Consider the following 20,828-nt stretch of genomic DNA (forward strand, 5'->3'; position numbering starts at 1 on the left):
CATGCTGAAGGCTTTGAGGAAACAGAACCTGACTTCTGTTCCTGAGAACCTGTAGTTGCTGGTTTCTTGGATTTACCTCTAACACCTCTGAAAGCCGTAGAAGAACCCTTGGTTTTATTTTTTTATTTTGCTGTCCGAAAGGACTGCAAGGTTGGAGCTGAGTAGGTCTCTCTGACCGGGGGAGCTGCGGAAGGAAGATATGTAGTCTTACCTACAGTAGCCTTGGATATCTATGTATCCAGTTCATCTCAAAATAAGGCCTCACCTGCAGTCCACCAGCATAGCCATAAGCCCCTGCCTGTATATGAGTCCTGTATATGGTGTAGGAGTAAAACTACCTCCTCTCTGGATAAGGAATCTAACCCCTCTATTAGGTTACCTGACCATTTTGCAATGGACCTAGTGATCCACGCACAAGCAATAGTGGGTCTTTGGGCCACCCCAGCAGCTGTGTACAGGGATTTGAGAGTGGTCTCAATCTTCCGGTCAGCCGTGTCCTTTAAGGAGGCTGCCTCGGGGACAGGCAAGATTATTTTATGTGACAACCTAGATACCGATGCATCAACAATCGGTGGGTTTTTCCATTTCCTCCTATCATCTTGAGGAAAAGGGAAGGATGTGAGTAACCTCTTAGGGATCTGAAATTTCTTATCAGGATTAACCCAAGTTTCTTCAAACAGGGAATTTAACTCCTTTGATGCAGGGAAAGTAGAAGAGAATTTCTTTTTTACATTAAAATAAGATTCCTCGTCCTCCTCTGCCTCCTTATCAGGAATTTGCAGAACGTCTCTGATTGCATTCACCGCCCCCCCCTCTCCTCCTTGAGTCCACCTCACTCTCCTCCGCGTCTGACACATCATCGTCAGTATCAGCCTGCAGGATTTGAGCCAGTGTATGTTTTTGAGGACAAATGGTGGGGGTCTGAGACGCCGGTATGGGAGCTGAATCTCTATTCATCAGGTCATCCACAGACTGTCTTAAATATTGCGTCTCTTTCTCATTATGGGATAATCTAGTAGAAATATTTGTACTCATCCCTTTTAAGGTATCTAACCATGCTGGGTCAGACCCACTAGCTTGAGAATGTGTACTATCCTGAGTACACTGTAGTGATCCGCCTGGGGAAGAAAAACACTCTGCCATGCATGAAACACATTCCTTTGACACTGTAAATGTGAAAGCACACCCACACACGGAGGAAAAGGTTAAAGCACAGTTAACTCACACAGAGCCCTTCTAGGGAGACACAGAGTATGATGGAGCCAGCCACACCGTGCCCTTATTGCTAATGCTAAACTTAGCCAGGTCGCAGACTAAATTCCCTTAATAGGGGCTTAGTACTCTACTCTACTCTTAGTACTCTAATACCGCCCCCGGTGACAAAATAAATGCAGAAAACTCTTCAGGAGCTTCCCTAAGCATAGAGGGAGGAGCCATGGCTTTCCTCTTGTTTCGTGTGTGCTGGTTCGAATCTCACCACTGTCCTTTCATATCCTTCTCTCAAAGTATGTCCATCTCCTTGGGCACAGTTTCCTAGACTGAGTCTGGTAGGAGAAGCATAGAGGGAGGAGCCAGTGCACACTGTTAAATTCTTAAAGTGCCCAAGGCTCCCGGTGGACCCATCTATACCCCATGGTACTAAATGGACCCCAGTATCCTCTAGGACGTAAGAGAAAAGCAAAACAGGGCTTTTCCCTGCTGTATGAATAGACCCCTATGTAGCACATTTATACTAGTATCTTACCAGTTTTCTTGCTCTCTCTATCTCGGTTTCTACAGATTTAACATTTAGTTCACCAAAGAAATCTTGAGAGTATGTGTCCTTTGAAACCACTTGAGGCGAAAAGAGCTGGAAAAAAAAAACAAATATTAAGCCAACATTACTAAAGAACAAGTTACTTTTACTTAGTTGCTGTGCCGAATGCTTAATTGTACAAGTTAAAAGTGAGTCCATTTATAGCTGAACGTTTACTTATTATTATTATCCTTTTTTATATGGCACCGCATGGATCTACAGCGCCCAATTACAGATTACATAAACGAATAATCAAAACAGGAAATAGTGACTTACAGTTGAAAACAATATAGGACAAGTACAGGGTAAATATATATATATATAGCTACAGCAGCAGATGACACTGAAATAAGTATCAGGGTGGCAGAAATCCGCGGGATTTGGTGTCTTCGAATATGGTTTAAATTGAAGGATAAGCACATGAGGGTTGAGGGCCCTGCTCGTGAGAGCTTACATTCTAAAGAGGAGGATTTTAAGGCCTGTATACACTTCTGCGGGATGAATGGTCACAAGGTTTATAAACAATAATCCTGAAGAATTAAAGAACTGTAATAATGGCAGTACGAATGGGTTCAATTCCCACCATGGCCCTAACTGTGTGGAGTTTGTATATTCTCCCCGTAATTGTGTGGGTTTCCTCCGGGTACTCCGGTTTCCTCCCACAATCCAAAAATATACTGGCAGGTTAATTGGCTCCCAACAAAACAAAAAAAATTAACCCTTTTGTTTTAAGTGTGTGCTTGTGCATGTGGTAGGAAATATAAATTGTAAACTCCACTGGGGCAGGGACTGATGTGAATGGCCTAATAGTATCTGTAAAGCGCTGCAGAATATGTGTGAGCTATATAAATAACTGGTAATAAATAAATAATGGAGTGAGAGAATATATCTGCAATGTTGGTGGTTGTGAGATGCTGGATAAGGAGAACGAAATGACAGGCATAGGAATGGAGAGAGTTAAACCTCCTGTGATGGGTGTGGACATAAGGGGTTATGAAAAGTACAGCCAATGGTAGATAGGGGAGAGATCAGCATATATAGGGTGATATAGGTCATCTAGGGGTCTCTCTCTGCTAGTTTGCCTGCTGGCTGGTGAGTGTTTCTCAGTTTTAGAGCATTTCATTAGGGATTTAAACAGGTTATATATGAGGTAAATTTTCTGTGTGAGAAGTTTATTATAGTTTACAACAGTATAGGTATAGCTTGTGCCCGGTGTTATTTGCCCTCCTGCTCCCCCTCGCCTTCCAGTGCATTCCCTGAGGGCAGGTGCTGCTTGCATGGCTGCCTCTCGCCCCCACCGTTCGGCCGGGGCTCCATCTCGTTACCGCTCTGAGGGCGGGGTGGAGGGAGCCTCGGCTGGGCCTAATGTCCCTAGTTCACGGTTCCCCATTCCCTGGCGACGGCGCGCGTACCCGCGCGGCGGTTGCCAGGCGGACTCGGTCTCCCCTGCCCCAGGAGTTTGGTCCGGAGGTAATCTCCGGCCGCGGACGGCGGGCGAGAGGCGGGGCACAAGAGAGGGGAGGTGGCCGGGCCTCGGCCTGCACCTCCACCTCCTGAGGTGCCGCCCTCCATTTCAAGGGCGCAGGTAGATGCCGGCCGAGGGCGGCAAGGCGGGCGAAGTGCGGCGGCTAGGCGGGAAAGGGCTGTCGCCGGGGCTCGGGCGGCAGCTGCAAGGGACGTGCGCGGCCGTTCGCTCAGCTAGTGGTGCCGACCGCGCACGTATACGCGCAGCGGCGCCACAAGGCTCTGAGTCTCCCCCGCAGTCTCTCTTACAGACGGAGTCCGGCTGGGGGGGCAAGGGGGGGCATATAATGATAACCTCACTGGGCCCCATACGATTGCCTTCCCTGCAGCCGGAGGGAGCTCCGGGCTGCAGGAGGAGGGCACGTGTGCCAGGGGCAGCTGCAGTGGCAGCTTATTGGGTGAGCGTGGGCGCAGGGCATATGGGGGAGGCGAGGGGCAGAGGAGCAGGCAGGAACACGCAAGGTCGTGGCCATGAGTTTGGGGGCAGTCAGGAGGCCTCCGAGGAGTTAGCCTCAGCGCTGTCATCGTTGGTAGCGGCGTTGGGCCCATTGATCGCAGCCGCTTCTCCGGGGACAGCGAGTCGTTCAGGCACGCGCACAGTAGCTGGGGCGTCCTTCACGCCGACGGGGTCAGCAGTTGGGCAGATAGCGCACGCTTGTCATGACCTGGAGGTGGCCGCGGCGCAGTTAGGCAACCAACAGGTAGGAACAAAGCGCGGACGCTAGTCGCGGGCGGAGGTACCCCGGAATAGTAGGCATGCTCCGGGAGTGGTTTCCGGGTCCCGTGCTTTGTCGTCTTTTTCAGGTGTTTGTGGTGAGGCCGCAGTAGACGTGAGTGAAGACGAGGACTTCGAAGTTTTTCCACAGCGGGAGCATCCGAGTGGTCGGCAACGTCAGATGAAATGGAGGACTCGGCATCGGGCTCCTCCGCGCGCTCTAGTTCTGTCAGTTCCTCCTCTCCTTCATCCCTATCGTCGCAAGCGTCCGAGGTTAGTAGCATAACTAGAGCAAAGAAGCGGGCGGCGAGGTACACAAAAAAGGGGCATTGTATCTGGCACTGTGAGACAATGTAACTGGCACTGTGGGGCATTGTATCTGGCACTGTGGGGCAATGTAACTGGCACTGTGGGGCATTGTATCTGGCACTGTGGGGCAATGTAACTGGCACTGTGGGCCATTTTCAGTGGCCACACCCCTTCTGGAGTGTGGCCACACCCCTTCTGGAGTGTGACCACGCCCATTTTTAGCCGCTCCTGATTGGCTGCCGGTCCGCGAGCTCTGATTGGCTAGCGAACCGGAGCCAGACAGCCGCCGGAGACCTGGAGCGGTGAGGGGAAGGAGAGGTGCTGCGCTGCGCTCTCCTCCCCTCACATAGAGCAAGCGGTAAGTGACGGGGGCGGGGGGGCGGCGGGCTTGGCGGCACAGTGGAGCATGTATCTGGCACCAAATGGGGCATATGTAACTGGCACTGAGTGGGGCCTGGCACTGTGGGGCATGTAACTGGCACTGTGGGGCAATGTAACTGGCATTGTGGGGCATGTAACTGGCACTGTGGGGCATGTAACTGGCACTGTGGGGCAATGTAACTGGCATTGTGGGGCATGTAACTGGCACTGTGGGGCAATGTAACTGGCATTGTGGGGCATGTAACTGGCACTGTGGGGCATGTAACTGGCACTGTGGGGCAATGTAACTGGCACTGTGGCGCAATGTAACTGGCACTGTGGGGCAATGTAACTGGTATTGTGGGGCATTTATCTGGCACTGTGGGGCAATGTAACTGGCACTGTGGGGCATGTAACTGGCACTGTGGGGCACTGTAACTGGCACTGTGGGGCAATGTAACTGGCACTGTGGGGCAATGTAACTGGCATTGTGGGGCATGTATCTGGCACTGTGGGGCAATGTAACTGGCACTGTGGGTCATGTATCTGGCACTGTGGGGCAATGTAACTGGCACTGTTGGGCAATGTAACTGGCATTGTGGGGCATTTATCTGGCACTGTGGCGGCACAGTGGAGCATGTATCTGGCACCAAATGGGGCATATGTAACTGGCACTGAGTGGGGCCTGGCACTGTGGGGCATGTAACTGGCACTGTGGGGCAATGTAACTGGCATTGTGGGGCATGTATCTGGCACTGTGGGGCAATGTAACTGGCACTGTGGGTCATGTATCTGGCACTGTGGGGCAATGTAACTGGCACTGTTGGGCAATGTAACTGGCATTGTGGGGCATGTATCTGGCACTGTGGGGCAATGTAACTGGCACTGGGGGGCATGTAACTGGCATGTATTATGGCAGTGAGAAAATTATTTGCTAATGATGTACGCAGTTAACAATAGAAAGCAGCTGGAAAACAAATATAGGACACCCACGGAGGGAGAATATGTCGGGATTGTGCCGGTCGGGATTCCGGTGTCTGTTATTCGACCGCAGGGAATCCGTCCGGCGGGATCTTAACCGCATCCCATATGTGCTCCCCTCCTCAGAGCTTATTCAGCGTTGGAGGAATAAGCACAATAACAAACGTAATAGTGCAGCCAGTCTTCACAAAGGGCATAAAATTTTTATAAAATACACTCACAAACATGAAATTTAAAACAGCATGTAAACATCCATAAATGGGAAAACAGCAACGTTTAAGGATCTGACGGATTCCACAGATGTCAGCAATGTAGTGGTGGGTATGTGCAGGTCCAGAGTCAGAACATAATCGCCTTAAACTCACCAATAAGGAGTTCAAAGCCATCAAATCCCTGCAGGAGGATTCAGAACTAGCAATAAAACCAGCAGATAAGGGGGGGGGGGGGGGGGGGGTTGTCCTAATGGACAAGGACAAGTATATGGAGGAGGTCTTTAGATAATTAAATGATGGAACTACATACCAAAATCTTAAGACTGACCCCACCATTAGAATAAAAGAGGCTCACCTTTTTGTTTTCTTAAAATGATAGAATAAAAGTTATGTTGTAAACGAACTACATCTACCAAGAGTGTGCCAAAAAGGAATACAGTATCCTCTGCGGTCTTCCCTTGAGACCACAACCTATAATTTTAAGTATCACGTCAGCAAGGGAGTCGCAGCCCTTAAGGATTTGGCCATCATTCCGAGTTGATCGCTCGCTAGCTACTTTTTGCAGCCGTGCAAACGCATAGTCGCTGCCTATAGGGGAGTGTATTTTTGCTTTGCAAGTGTGCAAATGCTTGTGCAGCCGAGCAGGACAAATTTTTTTTTTTGCAGTTTCTGAGTGGCTCTGGACTTACACCCTTGCGATCACTCAGTCTTTTTGGTCCCGGAATTGACGTAAGACACCCACCCTGCAAACGCATTGGACACGTCTGCGTTTTTCCAAACACACCCAGAAAACGGTCAGTCGCAACCCACAAATGCCTTCTTCCCGTCAATTTCCTTGCGATCGGCTGTGCAAATGGATTCTTCGTTAAATCCATCACCTAGCAACGATTCGCTTTGTACCCGTACAACGCGCCTGCACATTGCGGTGCATACGCATGCGCAGTAGTAACCTGTTCGCTGCGCTGTTAAAAACTGCAGCGAGTGATCAAGTCGAAATTACCCCCTTATAGTAAGGCTTCACCTAGCAGTCAGTACTAGGTGCTCTCTGACCTCATGCTGCATAATTCCATCTCTCTGTTTGATAATGCTGTGTACCAGCCTGATCTGCCTTTTGATCTCACTGCATACTTGTATTTGCCTATTTGATGTTGTTTGTACCAACCAGATTTGCCTTCTGACCTTGGGGGTCATTCAGACCCGATTGCTCGCTAGCGTTTTTTGTAGCCCTGCGATCAGGTGAGAACTGCGCATGCGTATGCACCGCAATGTGCAGGCACGTCGCACAGGTATAAAGCGGATCATTGCTGTGCGATGGATTTTACGAAGAATCCATTTGCACAGCCGATCGCAAGGAGACTGACAGGAAGAAGGCGTTTGTGGGTGTCAAATGACCGTTTTCAGGGAGTGGTTGGAAAAAACGCAGGCATGTCCAATGCGTTTGCAGGGCGGGTGTCTGACGTCAATTCTGACCCAGGACAGACAGAAAATGCGATCAATCAATCAGGCAGAAGTGGTCGCGGGCGGGCAACTCTCCATTTCCAGGGAGGAGACGGAGCGTTGTGGGAGCGAGCGACCCGAATGGTGGGCGGTGCAGCACCAACGGGGGCATGGTCACGGCGGCTGCGTGATGTCACACGCAGCCACCACGACAGGAAACGCGGCGCCGGGACTCCTGCGGCCACAGCTAAGCTGCGCCGGCAGGAGTAATCTGTAGTTTCTGCTGACAAGCAGAAATTGCGAATCGAATGCAATTTTTGCCTGTTGAAGGGGGGGAGGTGCGGTCAGCATGCTGGGCGGCCTTGCCCAGCGATGGGCGGCCCTCAGTATGCGACCAAAAGGATAGCAAATTCATTAATTGGCCGATTTCTTTAAGTCTCTGATAGCCCGGAAAACAGTTGAGCAACACTGAGAAAGACACAGATGTTATTGTTGCTCACTATTGGCAGAGTGGTTTCCTTTATAAAGTTGCAACACAGGTATGGAAACAGCTAGTGGAATGTTTTACTTTAGTCACATATCGCTGTATGATCCAGTCATTATCTCAGCTAAGTACTTGTGCTATTGCTGTTACTAAGTGCTCACTGCAATGTTTTAGAAATACATTTATAACTTTTGCATTTTGGTGTGCAGGCTACCGATCATAAATTGTCTGTTCTGTATAGATATAAATGTATAGCGTGAAAAGAAAGGTACTTGTTAATAAGGTAAAAGCTGATTACACAGCTGGTGGTATAATGAAACCCTTCAAACCCCTTTGCAAAAAATAGGGACAATTGTTTTGATCACCAGATAGTCCTCAAAAAACTTGACTGCTCCACCAAAAGCATGACGATAGTGAGGTAGAGTGGCGTAACTACCAGCGATGCAGCCAGTGCGTTGCATTGGGACCCGTGTTAGTGAAGGGGCCCTGCTCCTGCAGTCTGCAGCACTGTGAGCAGTACTGTAATGAGCCAGACTGACTTATTACAGCACTCTGCCGCTGGCCGCAGACAAGGGGTGAGGACACTGCTGCGGACAAGACGGAGAAGTACAGTGGGGCAGAAGGCAATCTCGCCTCTGGCCAGAAGAGGAAAGTGAAGGAGCAGGCCTCTCCCCTTCCCGAGACCAGGACTACGGGTCCCACTCCCCCCTCCCCCCCCCCCCCCTACATCCGCTGCTGCCAGTATCCTATCACAGCTGAGCTGGCTAGGCCCCTCAGATGAGATCAAAGAAGGTGAGTGTGATGGCGCTGCCTGGGGGGAGGTGTCCCTTAGTGCTATGAGAGGATCAGCGTGTACAATGAGGGGAGCTGGGGACTGCTGTGAGGGGATCAGTGTGCACTATGAGTGGGGGCTGCTGTGAGATCAGTGTGCGCTATTAAGGGGGCTGCTGTGAGGGGATCTGTGTGCGCTATTATGGGGCTTCTGTTAAGGGATCAGTGCAGAGCCATAAGTAGACTTTTTGGTGCCTTGTGCCTCCGCCCACCCCCCATTATTTTTCCAATAGAGGCATTAGGCACATGCCCGCGTGGGGAAGGAGCATGACTAAACTGATCCTAGAGAAAGCCCATCCTGTGATGCCCCTTCCCATATTTTCTAAATATAAATACTTTTATTATACACACACATTTATAGAACACTGCAAAAAAAATTGATTTGGCCCCCAAAAGAGGACTAAATTATTTATTTTTCTAAAACAGGTTGGGGGAGATCTGGTGTTCCTTCAGGAGAAGCATTTTAGAGGTACTTCCCATTCCGAATTGCGCTCTAGACATCACCCGGTAGTTATACATGCATGCGATCATACCCAGAAGAAACGTGGGGTCGCCATATTGATTCCCGCCCACTTACACTTGGAGTCAAAAAAAATTATTAGAGACAAAAGGGGTAGATTTCTCATCATTGTGGGCAAGCTTAATAATGTTCCTATTACTCTGATTAACGTCTATGCCCCTAACGTTAATCAGGCCTCATTCTTCGTCTCTTTAGATTCCAAGATTGCCCAATATAGAAAAGGTGATATTTTAATGGCAGGGGATTTCAATACCATACTCCACCACAGCCTCGACCGCTCCCATTCCCTTCCCCCTTTCCAGTCCCATACAAGTAATCGTAATTCTAGAGCCCTGTTGTCACTACTTAAAAACCACCTACTCTTCGATTCTTGGAGAGTTCTTGACCCCTTAGTTAAAGACTATACTTTTTTTTCACCGGTGCATAATCTTTATACGAGGATAGATATGATTATGGTTGGGAGAGATTTAACCTCTAAAATCCAAAAATGTCTTATTCACCCAATTACATGGTCTGACCTTGCCCCGGTATCTTTGATTCTCTCTGGTTTGTCCTGCACTTTGTCTCCTCCCTCCTGGTCCCTCAATGACGCTCTTCTCCAGCGTACAGATGTTCTGCCACAGGTCACTCAGGTACTGACTGATTACTTTAGCTTGAATCAGACCCCTGGTATGTCCGATATGACTTTATGGGAGGCTCATAAGGCAGTCCTTCGGGGCCACTTCATACAGATTGCACCTAGGCTCACTAAACAGCGCTCCCAAAAGATTTTGGAGTTGACTGACCAACTCCATCGTCTGGAGGAAATTCATAGGTCTTCCCTGTGACAAGCTGACTTAGATCGGCTACTTAAAGTTAGGGGTGAACTCAATATGTTGTAATCTCATAAGACAGAACAATGCCTTAGGCGCCTCAATCAGATTTATTACGAAAAAGGGGATAAGGCAGACAAACTTCTTGCCAGGAAGTTGAGAGCCCAAATTTCCTCCAAGAATATCTTGTCTATTCGTACTAAACAAGGGGTATTAACACATGAGCCTGACCACATTCTTAGTGAATTTGAGGAATACTATAAATCACTATATAATGCGGTTGCGGCTTCCTCACCTTCACTGAGATTCAACGAGGGGATTTAGACCCTTTTGGATAAATGCAATTTACCATCGTTGAGTGGTTCGATGGTGTCTCAGTTGGGTTCAGAGATAACTATTGAAGAAATAGACAATGCCCTTAAGATTCAGAAACCAGGCAAGGCCCCTGGGCCTGATGGTATTCAAGGGGATTCTTCTGCCCCACCTTTGCAGGCTCTTTAATGGATCCCTCAAGGGTGAACCTCTGTCTCCCAGTACACTGGAGGCTCGGATTGTCTTAATTCATAAACCAGGGAAAGACCCCAACTCGTGTTCTAGTTATCGCCCTATCTCCCTGCTAAATAATGATATTAAACTTTTCGCCCAAATCCTAGCTCTGAGGTTGAACTCAGTTCTCCCGCAATTGATACATGCTGACCAGGTGGGCTTCATCTTTCTAATGTTGGAGGGTTGGCTTTTAATGTCACACACCCGCCCAGCATTCGCCCAGCCACGCCTGCGTTTTTCCTGGCACGCCTGCGTTTTTCTAAGCACTCCCTGAAAACAGTCAGTTACCACCAAGAAATGCCCCTTTCCTGTCAATCTTCTTGCGCCCGCCAGTGCGAATGAAAACATCGCTAGAATCTGTGCAAAACCACAAAGGCCTTTGTACCCGTACATCGCGCGTGCGCAATGCGGTGCATACTCATGCACAGAAATGCCAATTTTTAGACTGATCGCTGCGCTGCGAACAACAGCAGCTAGTGATCAACTCGGAATGACCCCCAAAATCCTAAGTCACTACTAGGTGCAGCTATTACTAAGTCAGGCAGAAGCAAAGTGAATAACTTAACAAGAAATAATACATGCTGCTCGCTGGTCGCTGGCTCTGACCTTTGTTAAAAAGATTAATGGAGAACATAATTCGATTTGCACGAGAGCAACAACCAAAGTATGTAGTAACTATTGCTAGGTGGCAAGTCTTCTAACAAAATGCACATCTCAGGAATTTACTGCCTGTAAACTGGCTTTGTACTAAGTAAGGTGGCCAATCCCGGGGTTGGGATTGGAGGGATCCTGGCCTAAAATTCCGGGATTTTCGGGATTGGCCACCACCTTACTTTTTCTATGCTGGGCAGCGTTGAGCATCCTTTGGAGGCTCAGACGCTGCGCTGCTTACCTTGCTCAGCTCCTCCTGCCCCCCGGCTGTGCGCATTGCACAGCAAGACGTGAATTCAGAGGACACGCTGCGCAACAAGCCACCCGTCACGGGACCTCGCCTCATGCACTGCCCCGCATCTTACCTCCTTCAGCAAGTGGCCCATCTCGCCCATCTAGGTTAGGGTGAGTTTTGTGGGCTGGGCATGGCAGGGAGCGGACACATTGAAAAGAATCCAATCCCGGGAATACCGGGATTGATAACAGCCTGGGCTGGTCACCCTAGTTCTAAGAATATAGGACTGTTTGACAACAGCTTCTGTATACCTACTGCAACATCTGTTTTCTATAGAGAAATGTCTAGCTAATGTTACTATTGTACTGGCTGCTGTCTTGAATAGGGCAGCAAGAGGCTAGAAGAGACATCAGACTAGCATGCCTAAGGAGCAGGGGTGGATTTATGGGTCAGGCAACCCCTAGGCACATTATTTCCCTCCCACCACAATCACGTCATTGCCCATTTAATTCTGTGTGCCAGTCCAAATGCCTGGAGACAATCAAAGCAGCCCCAGCCTCACCCTACTACCAGCTCCTGGACCTCAATTTACTACCATTTGTCCCAACCCTGTCATTTGCTAAATAAAATACAAAAATATAAGTCATAGTGACGGGGAAAAAAAGAATCACCTGGGCCTAATCAGTATGGTGTGCCACCCCCCCAGCAAGTGCCGCCTTTAGGCATGTGTCTCACATTCCTAAGGGCTCTGTATGTGTAGAGTATAATAAGCCCTTATACTGTACTGTATGTGTACAGAACAATAAGCCCATATACTGTACTGTATGTGTAGAGAATAGAGATGTGCACCGGAAATATTTCGGGTTTTGTGTTTTGGTTTTGGATTCGGTTCCGCGGCCGTGTTTTGGATTCGGACGCATTTTGGCAAAACCTCCCTGAAAATTTTTTGTCGGATTCGGGTGTTTTTTTTTCCAAAAACCCCTCAAAAACAGCTTAAATCATAGAATTTGGGGCTAATTTTGATCCTATAGTATTATTAACCTCAATAACCACAATTTCCACTCATTTCCAGTCTATTCTGAACACCTCACAACTCACAATACTATTTTTAATCCTAAAATTTGCACCGAGGTCGCTGGATGACTAAGCTAAGCAACCCAAGAGGGCGGCACAAACACCTGGCCCATCTAGGCGTGGCACTGCATTGTCAGACAGGATGGCACTTAAAAAAATTGGCCCCAAACAGCACATGGGGGGTCATTCCGAGTTGATCGCTCGCAAGCTGCTTTTAGCAGCTTTGCACACGCTAAGCCGCCGCCTACTGGGAGTGAATCTTAGCTTATTAAAATTGCGAACGAAAGATTAGCAGAATTGCAAATAGACACTTCTTAGCAGTTTCTGAGTAGCTCCACACTTACTCGGCAACTGCGATCAGTTCAGTCAGTTTCGTTCCTGGTTTGACGTCACAAACACACCCAGCGTTCGGCCAGACACTCCTCCGTTTCTCCAGCCACTCCCGCGTTTTTCCCAGAAACGGTAGCGTTTTTTCGCACACACCCATAAAACGGCCAGTTTCCGCCCAGAAACACCCACTTCCTGTCAATCACATTACGATCACCAGAACGAAGAAAAAACCTCGTAATGCCGTGAGTAAAATACCTAACTGCATAGCAAATTTACTTGGCGCAGTCGCACTGCGGACAATGCGCATGCGCATTAGCGACTAATCGCTCCGTTGCGGAAAAAAAAATAACGAGCGATCAACTCGGAATGACCCCCATGATGCAAAGAAAAGAGAAAAAGAGGTGCACTGTGGTCACTGGACGGCTAAGCTAAGCGACACAAACACCTCAATATCACAGGAATTATTTGTTCTAATCAATGGTATTATTGGTCCAAATCAATGGAAGAAAATGACAAAATCACAGGAATTATTTGTTCTAATCAATGGTATTATTGGTCCAAATCACTGGAAGAAAATGACAAAATCACAGGAATTATTTGTTCTAATCAATGGTATTATTGGTCCAAATCACTGGAAGAAAATGACAAAATCACAGGAATTATTCGTTCTAATCAATGGTATTATTGGGGGTCATTCCGAGTTGTTCGCTCGGTATTTTTTTCACGCAACGGAGCGATTAGTCGCTAATGCGCATGCGCAATGTCCGCAGTGCGACTGCGCCAAGTAAATTTGCTATGCAGTTAGGTATTTTACTCACGGCATTACGAGGTTTTTTCATCGTTCTGGTGATCGTAATGTGATTGACAGGAAGTGGGTGTTTCTGGGCGGAAACTGGCCATTTTATGGGTGTGTGCGAAAAAACGCTACCGTTTCTGGGAAAAACGCGGGAGTGGCTGGAGAAACGGAGGAGTGTCTGGGCGAACGCTGGGTGTGTTTGTGACGTCAAACCAGGAATGACAAACACTGAACTGATCGCAGATGCCGAGTAAGTGTGGAGCTACTCAGAAACTGCTAAGAAGTGTCTATTCGCTATTTTGCTAATCTTTCGTTCGCAATTTTGATAAGCTAAGATTCACTCCCAGTAGGCAGCGGCTTAGCGTGTGCAAAGCTGCTAAAAGCAGCTTGCGAGCGAACAACTCGGAATGACCCCCATTGTTCCAAATCACTGGAAGAAAATGACAAAATCACAGGAATTATTCGCTCTAATCAATGGTATTATTGGTCCAAATCACTGGAAGAAAATGACAAAATCACAGGAATTATTCGTTCTAATCAATGGTATTATTGGTCCAAATCACTGGAAGAAAATGACAATATCACAGGAATTATTCGTTCTAATCAATGGTATTATTGGTCCAAATCACTGGAAGAAAATGACAAAATCACTGGAATCATTTGGCAAGATAACTGTAATTAATAATTAATTATAAATTACTGATATTAATTGGTAAAATCTCGCTATCGCCTGCCTAGTGAAGTGGAATCTAGATGGGATTTTGTACCGGGGACACAATAACTTCATCAATTGTCTAAATTCCAATGCACTAATGGCGGAAAACGGGCACACGTCTAACAGCGCACTGATTATACTGAGAACTGATTATACTGATCAATCACTGATTATACTGAGCACTGATTTTACTGAGCACTGATGATACTACGGATAACTAACACTGAGCAGCGAGAACAGCACTGGACTATTGTACTGTAGTATACTGGTCACCACAATGCTGCACTGTACTACTATATACTGCTCACAACAATGCAGCACAGGTATGGATACTTGAAGTGACACCGCGGAGCTGCAAGATACAGCAATGACCTACTGTACTGTACAACTATATACTGTTGGTCACCAAAATGCTGCACTGTACTACTATATATACTGCTCACAAAAATGCAGCACAGATATGGAATGGATACTTGCAGTGACACGGAGCTGCAAGATACAGCAATGGCCTACTGTACTGTACAACTATATACTGTTGGTCACCAAAATGCTGCACTGTACTACTATATATACTGCTCACAAAAATGCAGCACAGATATGGAATGGATACTTGCAGTGACACGGAGCTGCAAGATACAGCAATGGTCTACCGTACTGTACAACTATATACTGTTGGTCACCAAAGTGCTGCACTGTACTACTATATATAATATATATAGTATATACTGGTCACACAACAATGCAGCAGATATTGAGCACTGATGATCAGGATACTGTCTAGAACTGAGTCTGACACGGAGCTGCAAGATACAGCAATGGCCTACTGTACTGTACTATACTGGTGGTCCCCACAATGCAGCACATTGAGCACAGATATTTGCAGCACACTGAGCACAGATATGGAGCTTTTCAGGCAGAGAACGTAGCCATGTCCTCTCCGTTCAATCTCCAATGCACAAGTGAAAATGGCGGCGACGCGCAACTCTTTATATAGAACGTGAATCTTGCGAGAATCCGACAGCGGAATGATGATGTTCAGCCTCGTTCGGGTTAACCGAGCAAGGCGGGAAGACCCGAGGCTGCCTCGGACCCGTGAAAAACACGTGAAGTTCGGGGGGGTTCGGATCTCGACGAACCGAACCCGCTCATCTCTAGTAGAGAACAATTAGCCACTATAATGTAATGTATGTGTAGAGAAAAATAAACCCTTATACTGTACTGTATGTGTAGAATACAATAAGCCCTTATACTGTACTGTATGTGTAAAGCACAGTAAGCCCTTATACTGTACTGTATGTGTAAAGAACATTAAGCCATTATACTGTACTGCATGTGTAGAGAACAATAAGCCCTTATACTGTACGTGTAGAGCACAGTAAGCCATTATACTGTACTGTTTGTGTAGAATACAATAAGCCATTATACTATACTGTATGTGTAGAGTACAATAAGCCCATATACTGTACTGTATGTGTAGAGTACAATAAGCCCTTACACTGTACAGTATGTGTAGAGTACAATAAGCCCTTATACTGTACTGTTTGTATAGAATACAATAAGCCATTACACTGTACTGTATGTGTAGAGTACAATAAGCCCCTATACTGTACTGTATGTGTAGAGTACAATAAGTCCTTACACTGTACAGTATGTGTAGAGTACAATAAGCCCTTATACTGTACAGTATGTGTAGAGTACAATAAGGCCATATACTGTACTGTATGTGTAGAGTACAATAAGCCGTTACACTGTACAGTATGTGTAGAGTACAATAAGCCCTTATACTGTACTGTATTTGTAGCACAATAAGCCCTTATACTGTACTGTATGTGTAGAGAATAATAAGCCCTTATAGTGTACTATACGTGTAGAGTATAATAAGCCCTACACTGTACTGTATGTGTAAAGAATAATAAGCCCGTATACTGTACTGTATGTGTAGAGTATAATAAGCCCATATACTGTACTGTATGTGTAGAGTATAATAAGCCCTTATACTGTACTGTATGTGTAGAGTATAATAAGCCCTTATACTGTACTGTTTGTGTAGAATACAATAAGCCATTATACTGTACTGTATGTGTAGAGTACAATAAGCCCCTATACTGTACTGTATGTGTAGAGTACAATAAGCCCTTACAGTGTACAGTATGTGTAGAGTACAATAAGCCCTTGTACTGTACTGTTTGTGTAGAATACAATAAGCCATTATACTGTACTGTATGTGTAGAGTACAATAAGCCCCTATACTGTACTGTATGTGTACAGTACAATAAGCCCTTACACTGTACAGTATGTGTAGAGTACAATAAGCCCTTATACTGTACAGTATGTGTAGAGTACAATAAGGCCATATACTGTACTGCATGTGTAGAGTACAATAAGCCGTTACACTGTACAGTATTTGTAGCACAATAAGCCCTTATACTGTACACAATGTGTAAAGTACAATAAGCCCTTATACTGTACTGTATTTGTAGCACAATAAGCCCTTATACTGTACTGTATGTGTAGAGTATAATAAGCCCTTATAGTGTACTATACGTGTAGAGTATAATAAGCCCTACACTGTACTGTATGTGTAAAGAATAATAAGCCCTTATACTGTACTGTATGTGTAGAGTATAATAAGCCCATATACTGTACTGTATGTGTAGAGTATAATAAGCCCATATACTGTACTGTATGTGTAGAGTATAATAAGCCCTTATACTGTACTGTATATGTAGAATACAATAAGCCCTTGTACTGTATGTGTAGAGTATAATAAGCCCTTATACTGTACTGTATGTGTAGAGTATAATAAACCCATATACTGTACTGTATGTGTCGAGTATAATAAGTCCATATACTGTACTGTACATGAAGAGTATAAGCCCTTACACTGTACAGTATGTGAAGAGTATAATATGCCCTTACACTGTACTGCAGGGGTGGCCAAACAGTCGATCGCGATCGACTGGTCGATCGCGGACATGCGACCAGTCGATCGTGATCCTCCGCCCAGCCACCCGAAGCCGCGCCTCTCCTGCCTGCCGCCCTGCCCCTCTGTCTGGTCTCCGGCAGTGACGGCGGAGTGTATGGCTCAAATCAGGTGCCGGTTCGTTAGCCAATGAGAGCTCGCGGACCGGCGCCTGATTTGAGACATACACGCTGCCGTCCCCGCTGGAGATCAGACTGAAAAGCAGGGCGGCAGGCAGGAGAAGCGCGTGCTGCGCTCACCACACAGCAATGGTGAGCCCTACTATGGGGGCATATCTGGCATTGTGGGCACATGGCTCAGTGGCGGCATATCTGGCAATGTGGGTCATATGTGGAACTGTGGGGGCATATCTGGCACTGTGAGGGCATATCTGGCTCTGCGGGCACATGGCACTGTGGGGGCATATCTGGCACTGTGGGGGCATATCTGGCACTGTGGGCACATGGCACTGTGGGAGCATATCTTTATCTGGCACTGTGGAGTCATATCTGGCACTGTGGGGGCATATCTAGCACTGTGGGCACATGGCACTGTGGGGTCTGTATCTGGCACTGTGGGGTCTGTATCTGGCACTGTGGGGTCATATCTGGCACTGTTGGGTCATATCTGGCACTGTGGGTACATGGCACTGTGGGGGCATATCTTTAATCTGGCACTGTGGGGGCATATCTGGCACTGTGGGGTCATCTGGTACTGTGGGGGCATATCTGGCACTGTGGGCACATGGCACTGTGGGGACATATCTGTAATCTGGCACTGTGGGGGCATATCTAGCACTGTGGGCACATGGCACTGTGGGGTCATATCTGTATCTGGCACTGTGGGGTCATATCTGGCACTGTGGGGTCATATCTGGCACTGTGGGCACATGGCACTGTGGGGGCATATCTGTAATCTGGCACTGTGGGGGCATATCTGGCACTGTGGGGGCATATCTGGCACTGTGGGCACATGGCAGTGTGGGGGCATATCTGTAATCTGGCACTGTGGGGGGCATATCTGGCACTGTGGGGTCATATCTGTATCTGGCACTGTGGGGTCATATCTGGCACTGTGGGGTCATATCTGGTACTGTGGGCACATGGCACTGTGGGGGCATATCTGTAATCTGGCACTGTGGGGACATATCTGGCACTGTGGGGTCATATCTGGCACTGTGGGCACATGGCACTGTGGGGGCATATCTGTAATCTGGCACTGTGGGGGCATATCTGGCACTGTGGGGGCATATCTGGCACTGTGGGCACATGGCACTGTGGGGGCATATCTGTAATCTGGCACTGTGGGGTCATATCTGGCACTGTGGGGTCATTTCTGTATCTGGCACTGTGGGGTCATATCTGTATCTGGCACTGTGGGGTCATATCTGGCACTGTTTGGTCATATCTGGCACTGTGGGCACATGGCACTGTGGGGGCATATCTGTAATCTGGCACTGTGGGGGCATATCTGGCACTGTGGGGGCATATCTGACACTGTGGGCACATGGCACTGTGGGGGCATATCTGTAATCTGGCACTGTGGGGTCATATCTGGCACTGTGGGGTCATTTCTGTATCTGGAAATTACCCGTGTGGGCTAAAGTCCGTTCTTTTTCATACAGGCGAGTTCATACGTAAGTCCGTCGTCCAAAAGATGATGTATGAAAAAAACACACAATGTAAACACAAATGTTCAGTAACACTCTTTGCAGATACTCGAGGGGTAAAGTATACACCCAGGCTCCTTCGGCTATTCCAGTACTTGGGATGTGCAGTTCTACTCGTAAGGTTCACCTCAGTGATTCACATAAAAGTGCTGCTTACATGTGCTTCTAAAAAAATGGTATTAATCCCATCAAGGTTTCTTTCACCCATATGAACGTGGTATCCAAAACAGTCAAGCACCCATGAATATATCTCTAAATGTATAGGATGCTCACGTGTGTGCTTACTTCAAGATGCAGTGTACTTTCACATAAAGGTTTCTTTCGACGTATTCCAGTGTAGTCCTCCTCTATTCCTTCAAATTTTACTTCATGCTCAATGTGAGCACAAAAAAAATGAAGGAATATATGAGGGTCCGAAAGATTTTTAATAAAATAGTTTAAAACACACAAATATTCGTCACAATAGGTTCGTTGTTTCGTTGAATTCACTGGTAAATGGTATTCAGCTTCCACATGCTCCACCACATGCTCCATGAGCATGAAGTAAAATTTGAAGGAATAGAGGAGGACTACACTGGAATACGTCGAAAGAAACCTTTATGTGAAAGTACACTGCATCTTGAAGTAAACACACACGTGAGCATCCTATACATTTAGAGATATATGCATGGGTGCTTGACTGTTTTGGATACCACGTTCATATGGGTGAAAGAAACCTTGATGGGATTAATACCATTTTTTTTAGAAGTAAGCACATGTAAGCAGCACTTTTATGTGAATCACTGAGGTGAACCTTACGAGTAGAACTGCACATCCCAAGTACTGGAATAGCCGAAGGAGCCTGGGTGTATACTTTACCCCTCGAGTATCTACAAAGAGTGTTACTGAACATTTGTGTTTACATTGTGGGTTTTTTTCATACATCATCTTTTGGACGACGGACTTACGTATGAACTCGCCTGTATGAAAAAGAACGGACTTTAGCCCACACGGGTAATTTCTTTGTACCATTCATTATTTGCGCCACCTAGGGATTATCCTAAAACACCCTCTTCAGCATTTATTAGTGTGTTAGGTAACACACTAGGATAGACCTTGGGTTGGCGGCATTTGTGCGCAGGGATATATCTTAAGTTTTTGTTGTTATTTCTGTATCTGGCACTGTGGGGTCATATCTGTATCTGGCACTGTGGGGTCATATCTGGCACTGTTGGGTCATATCTGGCACTGTGGGCACATGGCACTGTGGGGGCATATCTGTAATCTGGCACTGTGGGGGCATATCTGGCACTGTGGGGGCATATCTGGCACTGTGGGCACATGGCACTGTGGGGGCATATGTGTTTGAGGTTTTTACCTGTGGGGGCCAATGTGTTATTTCGTGTGAGGCAGTCATTACACTCTGTGCAGCAAGGCTACGTGCCTTTTTTTGATATACCACGCCCACTGTTTGGTATGCCACACCACTTTTTTGTAGAGTATAATAAGCCCATATACTGTACTGTATGTGTAGAGTATAATATGCCCTTACACTGTACTGTATGTGTACAGTATAAGCCCATATACTGTACTGTATGTGTACATTATAATAAGCCCTTACACTGTACTGTATGTGTAGAGTATAATAAGTCCTTACACTGTACTGTATGTGTAGAGTATAATAAGCCCATATACTGTACTATATGTGTAGAGTATAATAAGCCCATATACTGTATGTATAGAGTATAATATGCCCTTACACTGTACTGTATGTGTAGAGTATAAGCCCATATACTGTACTGTATGTGTACATTATAATAAGCCCTTACACTGTACTGTATGTGTAGAGTATAATAAGTCCTTACACTGTACTGTATGTGTAGAGTATAAT

At 46.7% G+C, this 20,828-nt stretch overlaps 1 protein-coding gene across 6 annotated transcripts in view; it reads right to left on the reverse strand.

Moving 5' to 3' along the window:
* The window catches only part of LOC135005911 (G patch domain-containing protein 8-like), a 238,166-nt gene that overhangs the window by 211,231 nt on the left and 6,107 nt on the right, over window positions 1-20,828 (reverse strand). For all 6 annotated transcript variants that reach the window (XR_010206446.1, XM_063951978.1, XM_063951977.1 and 3 more), the window contains exon 2: window positions 1,745-1,849. Coding sequence is in view for 5 of the 6 variants with exons in the window: in XM_063951978.1 (XP_063808048.1) it covers window positions 1,745-1,849 (105 nt within the window). In the remaining variant the exon portion in view is untranslated. The remainder of the gene's footprint in view (window positions 1-1,744; window positions 1,850-20,828) is intronic.

This window comes from Pseudophryne corroboree, chromosome 2 (assembly GCF_028390025.1).
Source record: "Pseudophryne corroboree isolate aPseCor3 chromosome 2, aPseCor3.hap2, whole genome shotgun sequence".
Lineage (NCBI taxonomy): Eukaryota > Metazoa > Chordata > Amphibia > Anura > Myobatrachidae > Pseudophryne > Pseudophryne corroboree.